Source organism: Canis lupus, chromosome 3 (assembly GCF_003254725.2).
Source record: "Canis lupus dingo isolate Sandy chromosome 3, ASM325472v2, whole genome shotgun sequence".
Classification (NCBI taxonomy): Eukaryota; Metazoa; Chordata; class Mammalia; order Carnivora; family Canidae; genus Canis; species Canis lupus.
Window position 1 is genome coordinate 31,520,643 of NC_064245.1, and position 19,927 is coordinate 31,540,569.

The window sequence follows — 19,927 nt, forward strand, 5'->3', positions numbered from 1 at the left end:
GAACACAATAGAGAATCCAGAAGTAGACTCTCAACTTTATGGTCAACTAATATTCGATAAAAGAGGAAAGACTATCCACTGGAAGAAAGACAGCCTCTTCAATAAATGGTGCTGGGAAAATTGGACATCCACATGCAGAAGAATGAAACTAGACCACTCTCTTGCACCATACACAAAGATAAACTCAAAATGGATGAAAGATCTAAATGTGACACAAGATTCCATCAACATCCTAGAGGAGAACACAGGCAACACCCTTTTTGAACTCAGCCACAGTAACTTCTTGCAAGATACATCCACGAAGGCAAAAGAAACAAAAGCAAAAATGAACTATTGGGACTTCATCAAGATAAGAAGCTTTTGCACAGCAAAGGATACAGTCAACAAAACTCAAAGACAACCTACAGAATGGGAGAAGATATTTGCAAATGACGTATCTGATAAAGGGCTAGTTTCCAAGATCCATAAAGAACTTATTCAACTCAACACCAAAGAAACAAACCAATCATGAAATGGGCAAAAGACATGAAGAGAAATCTCACAGAGGAAGACATAGACATGGCCAACATGCATATCAGAAAATGCTCTGCATCACTTGCCATCAGGGAAATACAAATCAAAACCACAATGAGATACCACCTCACACCAGTGAGAATGGGAAAAATTAACAAGGCAGGAAACCACAAATGTTGGAGAGGATGTGGAGAAAAGGGAACCCTCTTACACTGTTGGTGGGAATGTGAACTGGTGCAGCCACTCTGGAAAACTGTGTGGAGGTTCCTCAAAGAGTTAAAAATAGACCTGCCCTACGACCCAGCAATTGCACTGCTGGGGATTTACCCCAAAGATGCAGATGCAATGAAACGCCGGGACACCTGCACCCTGATGTTTCTAGCAGCAATGTCCACAGTAGCCGAAATGTGGACGGAGCCTCGGTGCCCATCGAAAGAGGAATGGATAAAGAAGATGTGTTTTATGTATACAATGGAATATTCCTCAGCCATTAGAAATGACAGATACCCACCATTTGGTTCAACGTGGATAGAACTGGAGGGTATTATGCTGAGTGAAATAAGTCAATCGGAGAAGGACAAACATATGTTCTCATTCATTTGGGGAATATAAATAATAGTGCAAGGGAATAGAAGGGAAGGGAGAAGAAATGTTTGGAAAATATCAGAAAGGGAGACAGAACGTAAAGACTCCTAACTCTGGGAAACGAACTAGGGGTGGTGGAAGGGGAGGAGGGCAGGGTGGGGGGAATGGGTGACAGGCGCTGAGGGGGGCACTTGATGGGATGAGCACTGGCTGTTATTCTTTATGTTGGCAAATTGAACACCAATAAAAAATAAACTTATTATTAAAAAGTAAATAAGGAATTTTAAAAAAAGGAATATTACTCAGCCATTAGAAATGATAAATACCCACCATTTGCTTCAACATGGATGGAACTGGAGGTTATTAAGTGAAATACTTATTTCACTGAGTGAAATAAGTCAATCGGAGATGAACAAACATATGGACTCATTCATTTAGGGAATATAAAAAAATAGAAGGGAGTAAAGGGGATAGGAGAGAAAGAGTGGGAATTATCAGTGAGGGTGACAGAACATGAGAGACACCTAACTCTGGGAAATGAACAAGGGATGGTGAAAAGGGAGGTGGGCGGAGCATTGGGGTGACTGGGTGACCGGCACTAAGGGGCCACTTGATGGGATGAGCACTCGGTGTTATGCTATATGTTGGCAAATTGAACTCCAATAAAAAAATAAATAAGAGGATGGGACGGGCAGCCCCAGTGGCCCAGCGGTTTAGAGCCGCCTTCGGCCTGGGGTGTGATCCTGGAGACCCGGGATCGAGTCCCACGTCAGGCTTCCTGCGTGGAGCCTGCTTCTTCCTCTGCCTGTGTCTCTGCCCCTCTCTCTCTGTATCTGTCATGAATAAATAAATAAAATTAAGAAAAAATATATATATATATATTAAAAAAAAAAGAGGATGGGATCTCTAATATGTACTCGTGGACTTAGAATGAAAACTCAGGCCTTTGTTAGCAAAATAAGCTTAAATTGACATCAATTAAAATATAAATACAATCTAATTAAAAGATAGAATGGTCTATTTTATACCTTTACAAAATAACTGTTAAATGCCGTATGTTTCTGTATTGTAGTGGACTAAACCCTCTGAGTCTAAATAAAGATTCATCCTTTTTTAAACAAATAGGGGATCCCTGAGTGGCTCAGCGTTTTAGTGCCTGCCTTTGGCCCAGGGCGCAATCCTGGAATCCCGGGACCCACGTCGGGCTCCCGGCATGGAGCCTGCTTCTCCTCCTCCTGTGTCTCTGCCTCTCTCTCTCTCTCTCTCTCTATGTCTATCATAAATAAATAAGTAAATAAATCTTTTTTAAAAATAAATAAATAATAAAATTCATAATTGCAGCAAAAATAAAAGTCTTACTTGCTTTGTTATGACTGTCTCATAGTGTGTAAAGCACCTTTTTCTCTCCATATCACTGTGAGATAAAGGAGAAAATAACACTGCTGCATATGCTTGTCTAAAATTGAACTGTTTCAATTTCTTCAAAAGTAAATTGTTAGAAAAATAACAGGAGTTAGGAGGGCTTAAGAAGCATTATTTGCCATTATAGTTTATGGAAATTAACTTACAGACTTAAAGCAAAAGAATGAAAAATTTCAAAAGCAACTTGAAATTTGAGTACTGACTGGTTTTTTGATTATATTAAAATGTATATAATATATATAAAATATAAAATTATATTAAAATATTAAGGATTTTCAAGCAAATGATATTGTGGCTATGTTTGAAAAAGGGTTTTATCTTTAATGTATACACACTGAAATACTTACGTCAGTATGCTGTCATGCCTCAAATTTGCTTCTAAGTGTGGTAGGGCTGGCTGTGCATAGAACTCCTAGGTGGTACATGCCTGCTGAAGCTGGATGTGGATGTGTGAATGTCCTCTGGGCTCTCTTTCTATGTATGTTGCATATTGCCCATAATAAAGTTTTGTTATTTAATTTAAAGATTTTATTCTTTATGATTTATTTTATTTAAATTCAATTAACATATAGTGTATTATTAGTTTCAGTGGTAGAATTTAGTGACTCATTATCCTCTATAACACTCAGTGCTCATTATATCACATGCCCTCCTTAATGCCCAGCACCCAGTGACCCCATCCCCCCCCCAGCATCCCTCAGTTTGTCTCTTAATGGTTTGTCTCCCTCTCTGATTATCTTATTTTTCCCTCCCGTTTTTGTAGGGTTTTATATCTTTAATGTAGTCTTTGTTTCAAAAGAAGGTATGTAAATGAAAATAAAGAAATGTGTAATGGGAAAGGGAACATCCCCAGTCATCTCAGCTTCAGAACTCAGTACCACCTAAAAGGAAGCTTTATGTCCTAATGACTTTTTCTTCAAACATTTGGAAAGCTTGTATTTTAAGGTTGGGCAGGAAATTTTGTATTTCTTTAGACTTTTGCAATTAAACTGAAGTACATCTGGAATTCCTCTAAAGATATTTTGTAACCTACTCATTAACCCTTTATATACTTAAATTGAAATTTACTTTCTTTCCTAGAATGGAATCTATAGAGAAAATGGAGTCTGATTTTAAAAACTGCCATATGTTTCTTGTAACCATTTTAAACAAAGCTGTCTGTAGAGGATCCTTTCCCCATTGTGAGTATACCATGTTAAATTATTACTACTTTTGTATTTTCTTGTAGCTAAGTCTGCATGTTATTATTTTGGTACTAATCTCATGAAGAATTAGAAATTTTTATCTATTCAAACTTGGAAAGTCCCTCAGCAGTTGTGCCATGCTTTGACTTATTTTTTCAGAATTACAATGTGGTAAGTGAATATCAGATGCTTTTATTTTTTTAAAGGTTTAGAACTATTATTAAGTAAACCAGAATAGATCTCAGTCATACCCTACTATTATGTGTAGTACGTTTCATCTGTAGAAACAGGACTAAGTAGTATCTTTGCACAGCTTTTTTTTTTCCAGAAACGTATGGGTTTAATCTCTTCCCTTTTTTTGTGTATTCTAATTGTGATGTACTAATTAAGAGTAGCTGAACATTTTTAAAAACACGTGTTAGAGCAAACATTAACCTATTTGTCCATTTTGCATTGGGTGATTGTTTCACAAAGAGGATCCATTCATAGGTTAGAACATAGCATTTTGTATGAGCTGACTCCAGATTCTATGACACAGGAGACAATCGTGATTTGTTCAGTGAAATGCAAGATGTTTTGTTTTCAGCATTAAAATCTTAAAAATGAAGTAAACCTTACTTTTTCAATTTGTATTTAATAAGCCTTATTTTCAAATATTTAAACCTATTTTGTAACCTTATTTTGTATTATTTCCACAGTGGAATCTCTTGCACTGTCACTCATGGCTGGAATGGAACAAAGTTAAATATCTTTAATGTAGTAAATACCTAAGATTGATCTTTATACAAATATAATTCCACCACATGCAGCTGAGGAATCAGAATCTCTGTTCTGATTCATTTTAAAAACTATTCTCTACTGTCTAGACAAGTAGATTTGCAGATGTTTTCTTTGGAAATTATTGGATAGTATACAAGGTTATGTATATAAAATTTTATCAATAAAGCAAAGTGTATATAAGCTGTTTATACTTATATATTTCCTACTGTAAGATACATTGTTGGTATCTTACCTTTAAATGTGAATTATGTCATTTGCAATTACTGCTATTAAAAAGAGGACATTTTAAAATCTATTCTCCTTTTGCTTGGTTGCAGAAATTCTTACATAGTTTTTCTTTGTTTCTGTTATTTTTTTACGTCTTATTTAAATTCAAGTTAGTTAACATACAGTGTATTACTAGTCTCAGGAGTAGAATTTAGAACTATTATTAAGTAAAGTAGATGGCAGAATAGATCTCAGTCATACCCTACTATTATGTGTAGCTTTTGTAACTCTTCCTTATCAGAGGATAGAGTTTTTTAGCAATTTCAAAAGCTTCCAGGAAAGTGCAGGTGTAACAGTTCAAAATACCATGTGAGGCAGACAGACGTTTTATGGGCTAAATCAAAGGGAGAAGGTAGCTGTTTGATCTGTAGAAACAGAGGACTAAGTAGTATCACTTGCTTCTAACACCCAGGGCTCATTCCATCATGTGCCCTCCTCAATACCTATCATGCTCTTTTTTTTTTTTTTTTTTTAATTTATTTTTTTATTGGTGTTCAATTTACTAACATACAGAATAACACCCAGTGCCCGTCACCCATTCACTCCCACCCCCCGCCCTCCTCCCCTTCTACCACCCCTAGTTCGTTTCCCAGAGTTAGCAGTCTTTATGTTCTGTCTCCCTTTCTGATATTTCCCACACATTTCTTCTCCCTTCCCTTATTTTCCCTTTCACTATTATTTATATTCCCCAAATGAATGAGAACATATAATGTTTGTCCTTCTCTGACTGACTTACTTCACTCAGCATAATACCCTCCAGTTCCATCCACGTTGAAGCAAATGGTGGGTATTTGTCATTTCTAATAGCTCTTATCCAACCCCCTCAACTACCTCCCCTCCAGCAACCCTCAGTTTGTTCCCTATAGTTAAGAGTCTCTTATGGTTTGCCTCCCTCTCTGTTTCCCTCTTATTTATTTTTCCTTCCCTTCCCCTATGTTTATTTGCTTTTGTTTCTTAAATTCCACAAGTGAAATCTTATAGTATTTGTCTTTCTTTGACTGACTTCACTCAGCATAATACCTTCTAGTTCTATCCACATTGGTGCAAATAGCAAGATGCCATTCTTTTTGATGGCTGAGTAATATTCCAGTATGTGTGCGTGTGTGCGCACACACACACGCCATGTTTTTATACATTTGGCTGCGCCAGTTTGCATTCCCACTAGAAGTGTAAGAGGGTTCCCCTTTCTCCACATCCTCGCCCACACATGTTGTTTCCTGAGTTGTTGATTTTACCCATTCTGACCAGCTTTTAGTTTTATTGATCAGTTCTACTGGTTTTTATTGTTGTTTCTATATCTTTTTTTCCAGACATTTATGTATTTATCTGAGAGAGAAAGTACAGTGGGGAGGAGCAGAGAGAGAGAAAGAGTCTTAAGCTGACTCTGCACTGAGCATGGAGCTTGATGTAGGGCTCAATCTCAAGACCCTGAGATCAGGACCTTAGCCTAAAACAAGAGTTTTGGCTTAACTGTGCCACCCATGCACTCCTCTATACCATTTCTTTCTGCTCTATATTCTCTTCTGCTGGCTTTATGCTTTATATGCTGATCCTTTTCTAGGATTAGGTTGTATATTTGAGACCTTCCTTGCTTTTTGAGAAAGGCCTGTATTACAGTGTACTTACCTCTTAAGGCTGCTTTTACTGTCTTTGTTTTAAAATGTAGTTTGAAAAAAAAAGTAAAATGTAGTTTGTCTGATGTAAGCATGGCTACCCCTGGCTTTCTTTTGAGATCTGTTAGTATGATCAGTTGGTTCTTCATCCCCTCAGTTTCAATCTGGAGGTATCTTTAGATCCAAAATTAGTCTCTTCCACACAGCATATCGATGGGTCTTGTTTTTTATCCATTTTGATACTTGTGTCTTTTGATTGGAGCATTTAGTCCATTTTACATTCAGAATGATTGTTGAACGATATGAATTCAGTGCTGATGTACGGGGGTAAAGGAGGACAGTGGGCAGAATGGTGTTGCCCTGCTCCCTCTATCCCTGAGCAGGGAGTTCACACCCACCACTCCTGAGGAAGCTCTCACAGAAGAGCAAAGAGTCACCTCTCTTCTGTCCCCAGCTTCCATCAGATCCCTGGCTCCACCCTGCCAGCATCCAAGCTGTCTGCCTGCCAGGTTGCACAACACTTCTGTATTTTATTTCAGGCATGGAGCTGGGTTTCAAAACTCCACCAACTTTAAAGATCCCTGAGGTGCAGACCCACATTGTTCCTCTGGAGAAGGGTCTCCCCATACTTTTGCCATCTGCCGGTTTGTCCCAGAAATCAGTTGTGACAGCACAGCCATTTGGAGTTTATGGTAAAGATCAGCAAATAGATAGCAACATGGCTTGCTGCCCTCAGCCTTTGTTCCCATGCAAGGGAATAGCACAGCCAGTGGTGCCCTTGGAGCAGTTGTACCCGCTCTCCCAAATGCATTGAAGTGGGAAATTGAGTCCTGAGACCATGGTGCCTGCTCCCAAGCCTCCACCCTCCTTCCCACCCATAAGGAACAACCCTGGTAATGTAACAGACATCCAAAACTTTAGAGTTTGTGCTCTACTGCTTAATAGTACTTGTGGTAGTCAGCCCCTTTCCTTTTCCTCCCACAATGGTTTAGGGGAAGAGTTTTTCTTGTGCAATGCCATGCATGCTGATCACTGTTTCTCTGTCTCTGTCTCTCTCTCTCTCCAGTCTCCATGATCAGGCCCCCCCTCCCATTGCAGCACCTGTAGTTCTTTTCTCCCCCAAGTCAACTCTCCACAGCTCCTACCTTCTATGATTTTTGTTATTTTCTACCCCTAGTGCAGTTTGGCTCTCTCACTCCTCAGATCAATTTCTTGGGTGTTCAGGATGCCTGGGTGGCTCAGTGGTTGGGCCTCTGCCTTTGGATCAGGTCATGATCCCAGGGTCCTGGGATTGAGTCCTGCATCGGACTCCCTGCAGGGACCCTGTTTCTCCCTCTGCCTGTGTCTCTGCCTCTCTCTGTGTCTCTCATGAGTAAATAAATATAATCTTTATTTATTTTAAATAAATAAATGTTAAATGATTTTATATTTATCTAATTGTGTTCGAGAGATAAGGCAAGTCTAGCTCCCCACCCCACTCCTCCACCATCTTAACTCCTCTCTGCAAAGGGATTTTCTTTTCTAATATTTTTATTTATTCATGAGAGACCTAGGCAGAGGGAGAAGCAAGCTGTCTAAAATAAAGGAAATACACAAAGGATAGGGCTTCAGATAATCAAATGCCATTTAGGATGTATTATGATAAACATGGACATTCCTATGTCTGATAGTGAAGATGACAAGGTGTAATTAATTTATTGATAATTATGCCCTTTTAATGATGTATTTGTTTCTTATTTGTGCTCTTCACTGCACTGTGAGATCCTTGGGAGCACGTCTGTATATGACCACGTTATGGTCAGCATCTGTCATGGGGCAAGGTGTACAGTAGGTGCTCAGTGTTTGTTGAATGAGTGAGTACCTAGCACAATGAAAAATAGATTATCTGTGTCATGAACCTATACATCTGCATATAAACCAGGATCAGAGTTCCATGTTGTATTCCAGCATATGAGAAGAAGTGCAGTTATGCCCTTGTTTTTGTATGTTGGCTTTTACAAGTCAGTCAGCTTCTTTGCATTGAATTAGGACATATGTTGAACTTAAATTTAAATTAAGTTTTCCATTTACTGGCTTGTAAATTGACTTTCTCTTTTTATTTTTTTTTAATTTTAATTTTAAGTAATCTCTACACCCAATGTGGGACTCAAACTCAAAACCCTGAAATCAAGAGCCACATGCTGTACCAACTGAGCCAGATAGGCATCCATATTTCTATTTTTGTTTTTATTTATTTTACTTTTTTTTTAATTGGAGTTCAATTTGCCAACATGCAGAATAACACGCAGTGCTCATCCCATCCAGTGGCCCCCTCAGTGCACATCACCCAGTCACCCCCACCCTCCGCCTGTCTCCCTTTCTACCACCCCTATTTCGTTTCCCAGAGTTAGGAGTCTCTCATGTTCTGTCTCCCATTCTGATATTTCCCACTCATTTTTTTCTCCTTTCCTTTATTCCCTTTAACTAATTTTATATTCCCCAAATGAATGAGACCATATAATGTTTGTCCTTCTCCGATTGACTTATTTCACTCAGCAAAATACACTCCAGTTCCATCCATGTCGAAGCAAATGGTGGGTATTTGTTGTTTCTAATGGCTCAGTAACATTCCATTGAATACATAGACCACATCTTCTTTATCCATTCATCTTTCGATGGACACCGAGGCTCCTTCCACAGTTTGGCGATTGTGGACATTGCTGCTAGAAACATCGGGGTGCAGGTGTCTTGGCATTTCATTGCATCTGTATCTTTGGGGTAAATCCCTAGCAGTGCAATTGCTGGGTCGTAGGGCAGGTCTATTTTTAACTCTTTGAGGAACCTCCACACAGTTTTCCAGAGTGGTTGCACCAGTTCACATTCCCACCAACAGTGTAAGAGGGTTCCCTTTTCTCCGCATCCTCTCCAACATTTGTGGTTCCCTGTATTGTTAATTTTCCCCATTCTCACTGGTGTGAGGTGGTATCTCATTGTGGTTTTGATTTGTATTTCCCTGATGGCAAGTGATGCAGAGCATTTTCTCATGGCCTGATGCAGGCCATGTCTATGTCTTCCTCTGTGAGATTTCTCTTCATGTCTTTTGCCCATTTCATGATTGGATTGTTTGTTTCTTTGCTGTTGAGTTTAATAAGTTCTTTATGGATCTTGGAAACTAGCCCTTTATCTGATACGTCATTTGCAAATATCTTCTCCGATTCTGTAGATTGTCTTTGAGTTTTGTTGACTGTATCCCTTGCTGTACAAAAGCTTCTTATCTTGATGAAGTCCCAATAGTTCATTTTTGCTTTTGTTTCTTTTGTCTTTGTGGATGTATCTTGTAAGAAGTTACTGTGGCCGAGTTCAAAAAGGGTGTTGCCTGTGTTCTCCTCTAGGATGTTGATGGACTCTTGTCTCACATTTAGATCTTTCATCCATTTTGAGTTAATCTTTGTGTATGGTGCAAGAGAGTGGTGTAGTTTCATTCTTCTGCATGTGGATGTCCAATTTTCCCAGCACCATTTATTGAAGAGACTGTCTTTCTTCCAGTGGATAGTCTTTCCTCTTTTATCGAATATTAGTTGACCATAAAGTTCAGGGTCCACTTCTGGATTCTCTATTCTGTTCCATTGATCTGTGTGTCTGTTTTTGTGCCAGTACCACACTGTCTTGATGACCACAGCTTTGTATACAACCTGAAATCTGGCATTGTGATGCCCCCAGCTATGGTTTTCTTTTTTAATATTCCCCTGGCTATTCGGGGTCTTTTCTGATTCTACACAATTCTTAAAATAATTTGTTCTAACTCTCTGAAGAAAGTCCATGGTATTTTGATAGGGATTGCATTAAACGTGTATATTGCCCTGGGTAACATTGACATTTTCACAATATTAATTCTGCCAATCCATGATCATGGAATATTTTTCCATCTCTTGTGTCTTCCTCAATTTCTTTCAGAAGTGTTCTATAGTTTTGAGGGTATAGATCCTTTACCTCTTTGGTTAGGTTTATTTCTAGGTATCTTATACTTTTGGATGCAATTGTAAATGCGAGTGACTCCTTAATTCCTCTTTCTTCAGTCTCATTGTTAGTGTATAGAAATGCCACTGACTTCTGGGCATTGGTTTTGTATCCTGCCACACTGCCAAATTGCTATATGACTTCTAGCAATCTTGGGGTGGAGTCTTTTGGGTTTTCGATGTACAGTATCATGTCATCTGTGAAGAGGGAGAGTTTGACTTCTTCTTTGCCAATTTGAATGCCTGTCATTTCTTTTTGTTGCCTGATTGCTGAGGCTAGGACTTCTAGTACTATGTTGAATAGCAGAGGTGAGAGTAGACATCCCTGTTTTGTTCCGAATCTTAGGAGAAAGGTTCCCAATGTTTCCCCGTTGAGAATGATACTTGCTATGGGCTTTTCCTAGATGGCTTTTAAGATGCTGAGGAATGTTTGCCCTATCCCTACACTCTGAAGAGTTTTCATTAGGAAGGGATGTTGTATTTTGTCAAAGGCCTTCTCTGATCTATTAAGAGGATCATATCGTTCTTGTTTTTTCTCTTGTTGATATGAGCTATCACATTGATTGCTTTACAAATATTGAACCAGCCTTGCATCCCGAGGATAAATCCCACTTAGTCATGGTGGATCATCTTCTTAATGTACTGTTGGATCCTATTGGCTAGTATCTTGTTGAGAATTTTTGCATCAGGGATATTGGGCTGTAATTCTCCATTTTTGGTGGGATCTTTGGTTTTGGAATGAAGGTGATACTGGCCTCATAGAACAAGTTTGAAATTTTCTCTCTCTTCTTTTTAATAAGGCTGGCTAATGGTTTATGTATCTTACTAATTCTTTCAAAGCACAATGAGATACCACCTCACACGAGTGAGAATGGGGAAAATTAACAAGAGAGGAAACCACAAATGGAGAGTATGCGGAGAAAGGGGAACCCTTTTACACTGTTGGTGGAATGTGAAATGGTGCAGCCACTCTGGAAAACTGTGTGGAGGTTCCTCAAAGAGTTAAAAATAGACCTGCCTTACGACCCAGCAATTGCACCGCTGGGGATTTACCCCAAAGATGCAGATGCAATGAAACGCCAGGACCCCTGCACCCCGATGTTTATAGCAGCAATGTCCACAATAGCCAAACTGTGGAAGGAGCCTCGGTGTCCATCGAAAGATGAATCGATAAAGATGTGGTTTAAGTATACAATGGAATATTACTCAGCCATTAGAAATGACAAATACCCACCATTTGCTTCAACGTGGATGGAACTGGAGGGTATTATGCTGAGTGAAATAAGTCAATCAGAGAAGGACAAACATTATATGGTCTCATTCATTTGGGGAATATAAATAATAGTGAAAGGGAATAGAAGGGAAGGGAAAAGAAATGGGTAGGAAATATCAGAAAGGGAGACAGAACATAAAGACTCCTAACTCTGGGAAACGAACTAGGGGTGGTGGAAGGGGAGGAGGGCGGGGGGTGGGGGTGAATGGGTGACGGGCACTGAGGGTGGCACTTGACGGGATGAGCACTGGGTGTTATTCTTATGTTGGCAAATTGAACACCAATAAAAAATAAATTATTTTTTAAAAAAAGAACAAGTTTGGAAGTATTCTCTCCCTTTCTATCCTTCGGAACAGTTTTAGTAGAATAGGTATGGTTTTTCTTTAAACGTTTAATAGAATTCCCCTGGGAAGCCAATTGGCCCTGGACTGTTGTGTCTTGGGAAGTTTTTGATGACTGCTTCAATTTCTTTGTTGATTATTAGCCTGTTCTAGTTTTCTGTTTCTTCCTGTTCAGTTTTGGTAGTTTGTGGTTTTCCAGAAATGCGTCCATTTCTTCTAGATTGCCTAATTTATATATATATATATATATATATATCTGCTCATAATATGTTTTTAAAATCGTTTGTATTTCCTCGGTATTGGTAGTGATCTCTCCTTTTCCATTCGTGATTTTATTAATTTGACTCTTTTCTGTCTTTTAATAAGGCTGGCTAATGGTTTATCTATCTTATTAATTCTTTCAGAGAACCAATTCCTGTTTTTGTTTATCTGTTCCACAGTTCTTCTGGTCTCTATTTCATTCATGGGGGTGGGGGGAAATCTCTCTATCTTCTGGATCTGAATGCCTGTTTCCCTCCCCAAATTAGGGAAGTTCCCAGCTATGATTTGTTCAAATACACTTTCTAATCCTCGGTCTCTTTCGGCATCCTCTGGAACCCCAATTAAACGTAGATTTTTCCTTCTGAGGCTGTCATTTAATTCCCTTAACCTTTTCTCATGGTCTTTTAATTCTTTTTCTCTTTTTTCCTCAGCTTCCTTCCTAGCCATCAACTTGTCTTCTATGTTATTCACTCGTTCTTCTATCTCATTAACCCTCGACGTTAGGACCTCCAGGTTGGATTGCATCTCATTTAATTGATTTTTAATTTCGGCCTGGTTAGATCTAAATTCTGCAATCGTGAAGTCTCTTGAATCCTTTATGCTTTTACCAGAGCCACCAGTAGCTTTATAATTGTGGTTCTGAATTGGCTTTCTGACATCGAATTGTAATTGAAATTCTGTAACTCTATAGGAGAGAGTGCTGTTTCTGATTCCTTCTTTTGTGGTGAGTTCTTTCTAGTCATTTTCCTCAGGGCAGAATGGCTAGAAACAAGTTGTACTGGAAAAAGGAAGGAAAAAGGGGGAAAAAAAACAAGGAGGGGTATCCTCTGATTCTAGATACTGTAAGTCCCTTGACTTCCCCTGGAGCTTTCCAGCGCTGCTTGGTTAAGAACTTGCTCTTCCCCTGTCCTTCCAGCCAAATTCTCAGGTGTGTGCACTTGGGGGAGCTGCCCCGCCCCTGCCAGGTTCAGTAGGAGCTGTTTAGCCTGTGAGGCCCCTGCTCCCTGGTGGCCTTGCTCCTCCCAGGCACAGGGTGACCCAGGAGGAATAACAACACTGGTGGCTGCCAGCTCTCCAGTTCGGAGTCAGCTCCTGCAGTAACTACTGCAGCTCCCAGTCCACACTGGCCTGGATGCCCCTGGGGGTGGAGGGCACTGGCCTGCACAGCTTACTTAGGGTGCCCGTGGCAGGAGAGTCCTTGCTGTCCTGTGTCCTCCTGGCCTCTGCCTGTCCCAAGGGGAGCGCCAGATCCTGGGCTGTGTCCCCCGGTACCTTGGGCTCTGGGGCCTGTGCTGCTGGAATCCTGCTCCTGGGGCCGCATAGCCCCCTCCATGCGTAGCCGCAGCCTGAACTACTCTCAGGACTATGCAGCCTCTTCCGCAGGAGCCACCACGTGAGCTGCTCCCAAGACCCCGCCGGGTGCGCGCTCCATCCCTTTATGGATCTCGGCCCTCAGTGTGTGGTGCGCTTTCCCCCAGGACGCAGGTCCTCTGTTAGTGACCCTGGGAACCTAGGGGCTCCACTGCCCCTCCTGGGATCCTTACCTAGATCTCTGCGAGCGCCTTTCCATCCGGGAAGTTTGGTAAAATTCCTGCTTCTCCAGGCCTGGGCTTTCTAGTCCTGGGGGCTCTTGCCCTGCAGCCTTAGCCCGGGTCCTTGCGAGTGCCCCTCCCCCGCTGGATGCTTTTTTTATTTATTTTTTTTCTGTCTTCCTACCTTGATAGAAGCGTGAACTCTTCTCACTGTAGCATTCCAGCTGTTCTCTTTTAAATCCCAGGCCGAGTTCGTAAGTTTGCAAGATGATTTGAAAGTTACCTAGGTAAGTTGGTGGGGACAGGTGACTTGGGGATCCTACTCTTCTGCCATCTTGCCCCCCTGAGCTTCCTACTTTCTATTTTTAAAGTCAAATTTATTGAGGTAAAACTTGGGGTAAAAGTTATTCTTTTTAGGGATGCCTGGGTGGCTCAGTCGTTTAAGCATCTACTTTCAGCTCAGGTCATGATCCGGGGGTTCTGGAATTGAATCCCACATCAGGCTCCCTGCTCAGCAGGGAGTCCGTTTCTCCATCCTACTCCGCCCCTCCCTCCTATTTGTGCGCTCTCTCTCTCTCTCTCTCAAATAAGTTAAATAAATAGATAAATAAATAAACGTAATTTTAAAAAAGTTATTCTTTTTAGATATGCAGGTCTATGAATCCTGATGTACCCACCACTCCCTCAAAATAGAGAACCATTTTGTCATCTCCAGAAGTTCATGCAGGCCCCTTTGTGTCAGTCTCCTCCCTGAGCCCCAGCCCTTGGCAACACCTTATCTGTTCTCTGTCATATTATGTTGATTTTCCAGAATATAAGGAACCATACATATGTAGCCATTTAGGGATGGATTAACCTAACACTGTTTTTGAGATCCATCTAGGTTGTTACAAGTTTATGTCTTTTCATTGCTGAACAGTATTTCCTTGTTTGAATTGGCGCTGTTAATTCATAGACCAGGTGATAGACATGTGTCTCTTGTTTTTGGCCTTTACAAATAAAGCTGCTATAAACATTTGTGTACAGGTTTTTGTGTGAACATAATTTCATTTCTCTTGGGTAAATGCTAGAGCTGGAATTGCTAGGCCATGTAAAGTATATTTATAATATTATATAAAAAAGAAGACAACAAAATCTTTTTCCAAAGTGGTTATACCATTCTGTATTCCCACCAGCAAAGTATGAAAATTCCAGTTGCTTTACATCTATGTCAGGTTTTAATATTATCACTTTCTTGTTTTATTTTGCTGTTTTAATAAGTGTGCAAATGGTATGTAATTGTGCTGAATTTAAATTAATGTTTTTTAGTAATCTCTACACTTGGTGTATAGCTCAAACTCACAACCCTGAGATCAAGAGTTACATGCTATTCCAACTGAGCCAAGCAAGTGCCCCTAATTGTGTTGAACTTTTTAAAATATTTACTTTTTAGAATTGAGGTATAATTTACACAGTAAATTGCACAGATCTTAAAGCTATATATGTTTTGACAAATGTAGATACTTGTGTAACAAAAAAAGCTACAGAACATTTCCATTACCCCAGAAAGCTCTCCCTTACCCTTTTCAGGCACTATGCCTGCCTGAGGCATCCACCGTTCCAGTCATCAATATACATTAATTGTTTGTTGTTAACTGTATATAAATGGAATCATATATCATGAATCCTTTTAAGTCTGGCTTCTTTTTTTTCAACATAAAGATCTTGAAATGCTTATTATGTGTGTCAGCAATGTGTTACTTTTTAAAAAATGGACTTTTATTTTTTAGGGCTGTTTTGGGTTCACAGCAAAATTCACTAAGGAAGGTACAGAGATTTCCCATATACTCCCTGGCCCTACACATGCACATTCTCCCCTACTATCAACATCTGTACATCATGTACAGAGCTATGTACATTTACTATAGTTGATGAACTTGTATTAACATATTACCACCCAAAATCCATTCTTTACATTAGGGTTCACTTTTGGTGTTTTGTTTTGTTTTTAAGATTTTATTTATTTATTCATGAGAGACACACAGAGAGAGGCAGAGACACAGGCAGAAGGAGAAGCAGGCTCCATGCAGGGAGCCCGATGTTGGACTCAATCCTGGGACTCTGGGATCATGATCTGAGCCAAAGGCAGACGCTCAACCATTGAGCCACCCAGGCGTCCTCACTTTAGGTGTTATACATTCTGTGGTTTTTGACAAATGTATTAATGACTTGTACCCACCATTACAGGGTCCTACAGAATAGTGTCACTGCCCTAAAAATCCAGTGTTCCATCTATTCATTCCCCTCTCTCCAACCCCAAATCTTTTTATTGTCTCCACAGTTTTGCCTTTTCCAGAATGTCATATAGTTCGAATCATCCAGTTGTTCTCACACCATTTGTTTAAAAACTTTCCTTTCCCCATTACATTTTTTGATATTTTAGTTTTTTAAAAAATAGACAATATAAGTCTATTTCTGGACTCTTCTATAGCATTAATCTATTTGTCTATCTTTTTGCCAGTACTTTTTGCTAGTACCACACTAATCTTGATGACTGTGGCTTTATAGAAAGTCTTGAAATCAGGTAATGAAAGTCCTATAATATTGTCTTTCAAGATCGCTTTGATTATTCTAGGCCCTTTTTATATTCCTATAAATTTTAGAATCAGCCTGTCATAGAATGCCTGCTGGAATTAATTTGGGTTGTGCTGATTTTATAGGTCAGGTGGGAAGAACTGACATTCACATAGACTCTTCTAATTCATATATATGGTATATCTTCATTTTGGCCCTTAATCTCTCTGAGCAATGCTTTATAGTTTTCGATATAAAGGTCTTATGTATCTTGTATTAAATGCATTCCTTTAATATTTTCAATGTTATATTTTATGGTCTTTTATCTTCTAATACTATAAAATTTCAAACATGCAGGAAAGTTCAAAGAATTTTATAATGAACCCACCACCTAGTTTTATCCTACAAATAAACCACTTTATTATATTTGCTTAATTAAAATTTTTCAGTTTGTTTTCTAATAAATACTTTTTATATTGACCTTGAATCTTGTGAACTTATTAAATTCATCTATTAGTTTTACTAGTTTGAGATTCCTTTGTATCTACAATATACACAATTATGTCACTTAGGAATAAATACATTTTACTTCTTATTTTCCAATCATTGTGTCTTTTATTTCTTTTTCCTGTTTAATGCACTGGCTGGAACCTCCAGTATAATATTGCATTGAAGTGTTGGGAGCAGACAGGTTTGCCTTGTTCTTGACCTTAGGGGTAAAGCATTTGATCTTTTACCATTAAGTATGATTTTTTAAAGATGTTTTTTATTAGGTTGAGAAAGTACTTTTCTATTGCTAGTTTGTTGAGAGCTTTTATTGTGAATGGTCGTTGGCTTTTTTTCATATACTACATCTATTGAGACAACTAGATGGTTTTTGTCCATTGTTAATATGTTGATTAAACTGATTTTCAAATGTTGAACCAAACCTGCTTTTCTGGGATAAATCAGATAAATAAATCTGGGATAAATATCCCAGATAGATATTTATCTATCCCAGATAGATAAATCTGGGATAAATCTGTGGTGAATTCAATTTACTTAAAGACTTGATTTCATTAGGGAATTGGGGTCTATCTTATGAGAGATGTTTTTCTGTAATTTTATTTTCTTGCAATCCCCTATAAATTTCTGTTATCAGCATTATGCTGGACTCATAACATATTTTCCATTCAGAATGATCCCAGTTTTCTGGAGCCAGCTCTTCTGGGATCAGAGGGGAAATGATTGTTTTTATTACCATGTAGGTTACATTCATCTTCCAGTGGAGTGAATAGAGCCCCCACCCCTCCACCCCTGACAGTCACCTGACTACAAAACAGTACAGGATTGGCTCCTGGGAATACAAATAGGCTCTCTGGCTTCTCACTGATCAGCCCTTATTATGGTCCTCCTCCCCATACCCAACCTGAGCAGGTCCTTAGTAATAAAGCAGTAGCAAAAGCTCTACAGTTACTAACTCTCTATTGGATGAGTCTTCCCTTTGCTTGGACTGAGAACCCATGCCCCAGAGGTTAGGCCACTATTTTTAAGATATTTTTTCTGGCACATTCACTCTGTCCTATCTTTCTGGTTATCAGTTACACATACCTTAGACCAACTTATCCTCTATGCTATGGATACTTTTTCATTTACAGTCTCTCTCTTCTTATAGTCTATAGTATAGACTATAAGTCTATAGTAACATGTCTATAGTAACGTGTCTTCAAGTTTATTAACCTTTAGTCAGAATGGTGCTTTAAATTTTAGAATTTCTTTTGCAGTTCTAAAGGTTCCTTTTTTTTTTATTTCTCATATCTGTCCTGAAATACCTATTTTGTTTATTTATTTGAGAAAGTGAGTAGAAGAAGCGAGTAGAGAAGGCCCGAGCAGGAAGCCCTGTGCAGTCCTCAATCCCAGGATCCCAGGATCATGACCTGAGCCAAAGGCAGGCACTTAACCAACCAAGCCACTCAGATGCCCCTGAAATAACTGTTTTCTTTGCCATGTATGCCATCTATTCCTGAAAATTCTTCAACCCACCTATAATTTTTTTAAATAAATTTTATTTATTTATTCATGAGAGACAAAGAGAGGCAGAGACATAGGCTGAGAGAGAAGCAGGCTCCATGCAGGGAGCCCTATGTGGGACTCAATCCCAGGACTTCCAGGATCATGTCCTAGGCCTAAGGCAGATGCTCAACTGCTGAGCCACCCAGGCGTCCTAACACACCTATAATTATTTCAAAGTACTTGTCTGCTAACTCTGAATCAACTATTGGTTTTCTTCTATTGGCTATTTTTCCTCAATTATGACATTTTTTTTATATGTGTCATACTTACATGTCTTTAGGTTTTGAGATTTTATTCTAGATGTCTATAAAAGAACATTGGACACTGTAGTATAAGATTGTTTTCCCAGAGAATACAAGTCTGTCCTTGCAATATTGTGATTTATAACAAGAAATACATATATTTGGTCTTTGTCCTATCCCTGGCACAGAGGTCCTAAAACCCTTGGGATTTCCTGTAATGTGAGCAATAAATGTGTCTTTTGTTATGTTAATGAGATTACTTTTGTAAAGTTCCTGGGTAACTTACCTAAGGATGAGGAACCAGGTAAGTTACCTAGGAACTGGTGTGATTAGAGGGTTGGAACTTTTAGTCTCACCTCCCAGTTCTGGGCAGGGGGAGGGGCTGAATATTGAGTTCAAATACCAATGGCCAAGATTTAATCAATCATGCTTATGTAACAAAGCCTTCTTAAATACCTAAAACCAACAGGGTTCGGAGAGAGCTTTTGGGTTGGTGAACATATGGAGGTGCTAGGAATGTGGAGTGCCCAGAGGGTACAGAAACTCTGCCCCGTCCCATATATCTTTTGTGCTCTCTTCCATCTGGCTGTTGAGGAATTATATCCTTTCATAATAAATTGGTAACCTATTAAAGGAAAATGTTTCTCTTGAGTTCCGTGAGCTGCTCTAGCAAACTAACCAAACCCAGATAGGGAGGGGGTTTTTGGAACTTCTGATCTATATCTGGTGAGTCAGAAGAAGTGACAATCTGGACTTGCAATTGGTGTCTGAAGTGGGAGTGGGGAGGCATTCTTGTGGGGTTTAGTCCCCACAAAAACTACTTGCAGATAAATAGTGTCAGAATTGAACTGGGGGGCAGCCAGCTGGTGTTGGAGAATTACTTAATTTAGGGAAAAAACACTTACACATCAGAATTGGAATATAGAATCTGAATCCTGTAGTTTGTGACAGGAAAGGATTCCTCAGATTCCTTCTAGACTTGGGTTGAATTGCAGCTGGACTTCAGCTTTAATTATATTGAATTGACCTGGATTTCCAGACTCTAACCTCCACTATCACTACCTTTTTATCTCATGAGTAATTGAAGTAGGAAGGATTAAGCTGCATTTTCAGATGCTTTTGGTTAACCTTTGGATTTAGGTTTGTTAGGGCTCCAGAATGCAATCACTCTGAGAACACACAGGACTATAGTCCCAGGTTTCTATTTACTGCCACCTTAGCAAAATTTGGGGAGGATTGGGGGAGTGGGGTGGAATTGTTGGAACAAGTGATTGATTTTGTATTTGCAATTTTCACATTCTAATCCATCCTAGC

General features: G+C 39.3%; 1 protein-coding gene across 5 annotated transcripts in view; it reads left to right on the forward strand.

The window, feature by feature from the left end:
• Nucleotides 1-19,927, forward strand: part of TUBGCP5 (tubulin gamma complex associated protein 5) — a 96,693-nt gene that overhangs the window by 53,622 nt on the left and 23,144 nt on the right. For 3 of the 5 annotated variants that reach the window (XM_035714341.2, XM_035714340.2, XM_035714342.2), the window contains exon 22: nucleotides 3,601-3,701. In XM_035714341.2, the coding sequence (XP_035570234.1) occupies nucleotides 3,601-3,701 (101 nt within the window). Of the gene's footprint in view, nucleotides 1-3,600; nucleotides 3,702-4,402; nucleotides 4,780-19,927 lie in introns of those variants that run through there. The other 2 variants (XM_025437151.3, XM_035714343.2) reach the window with 1 other exon arrangement.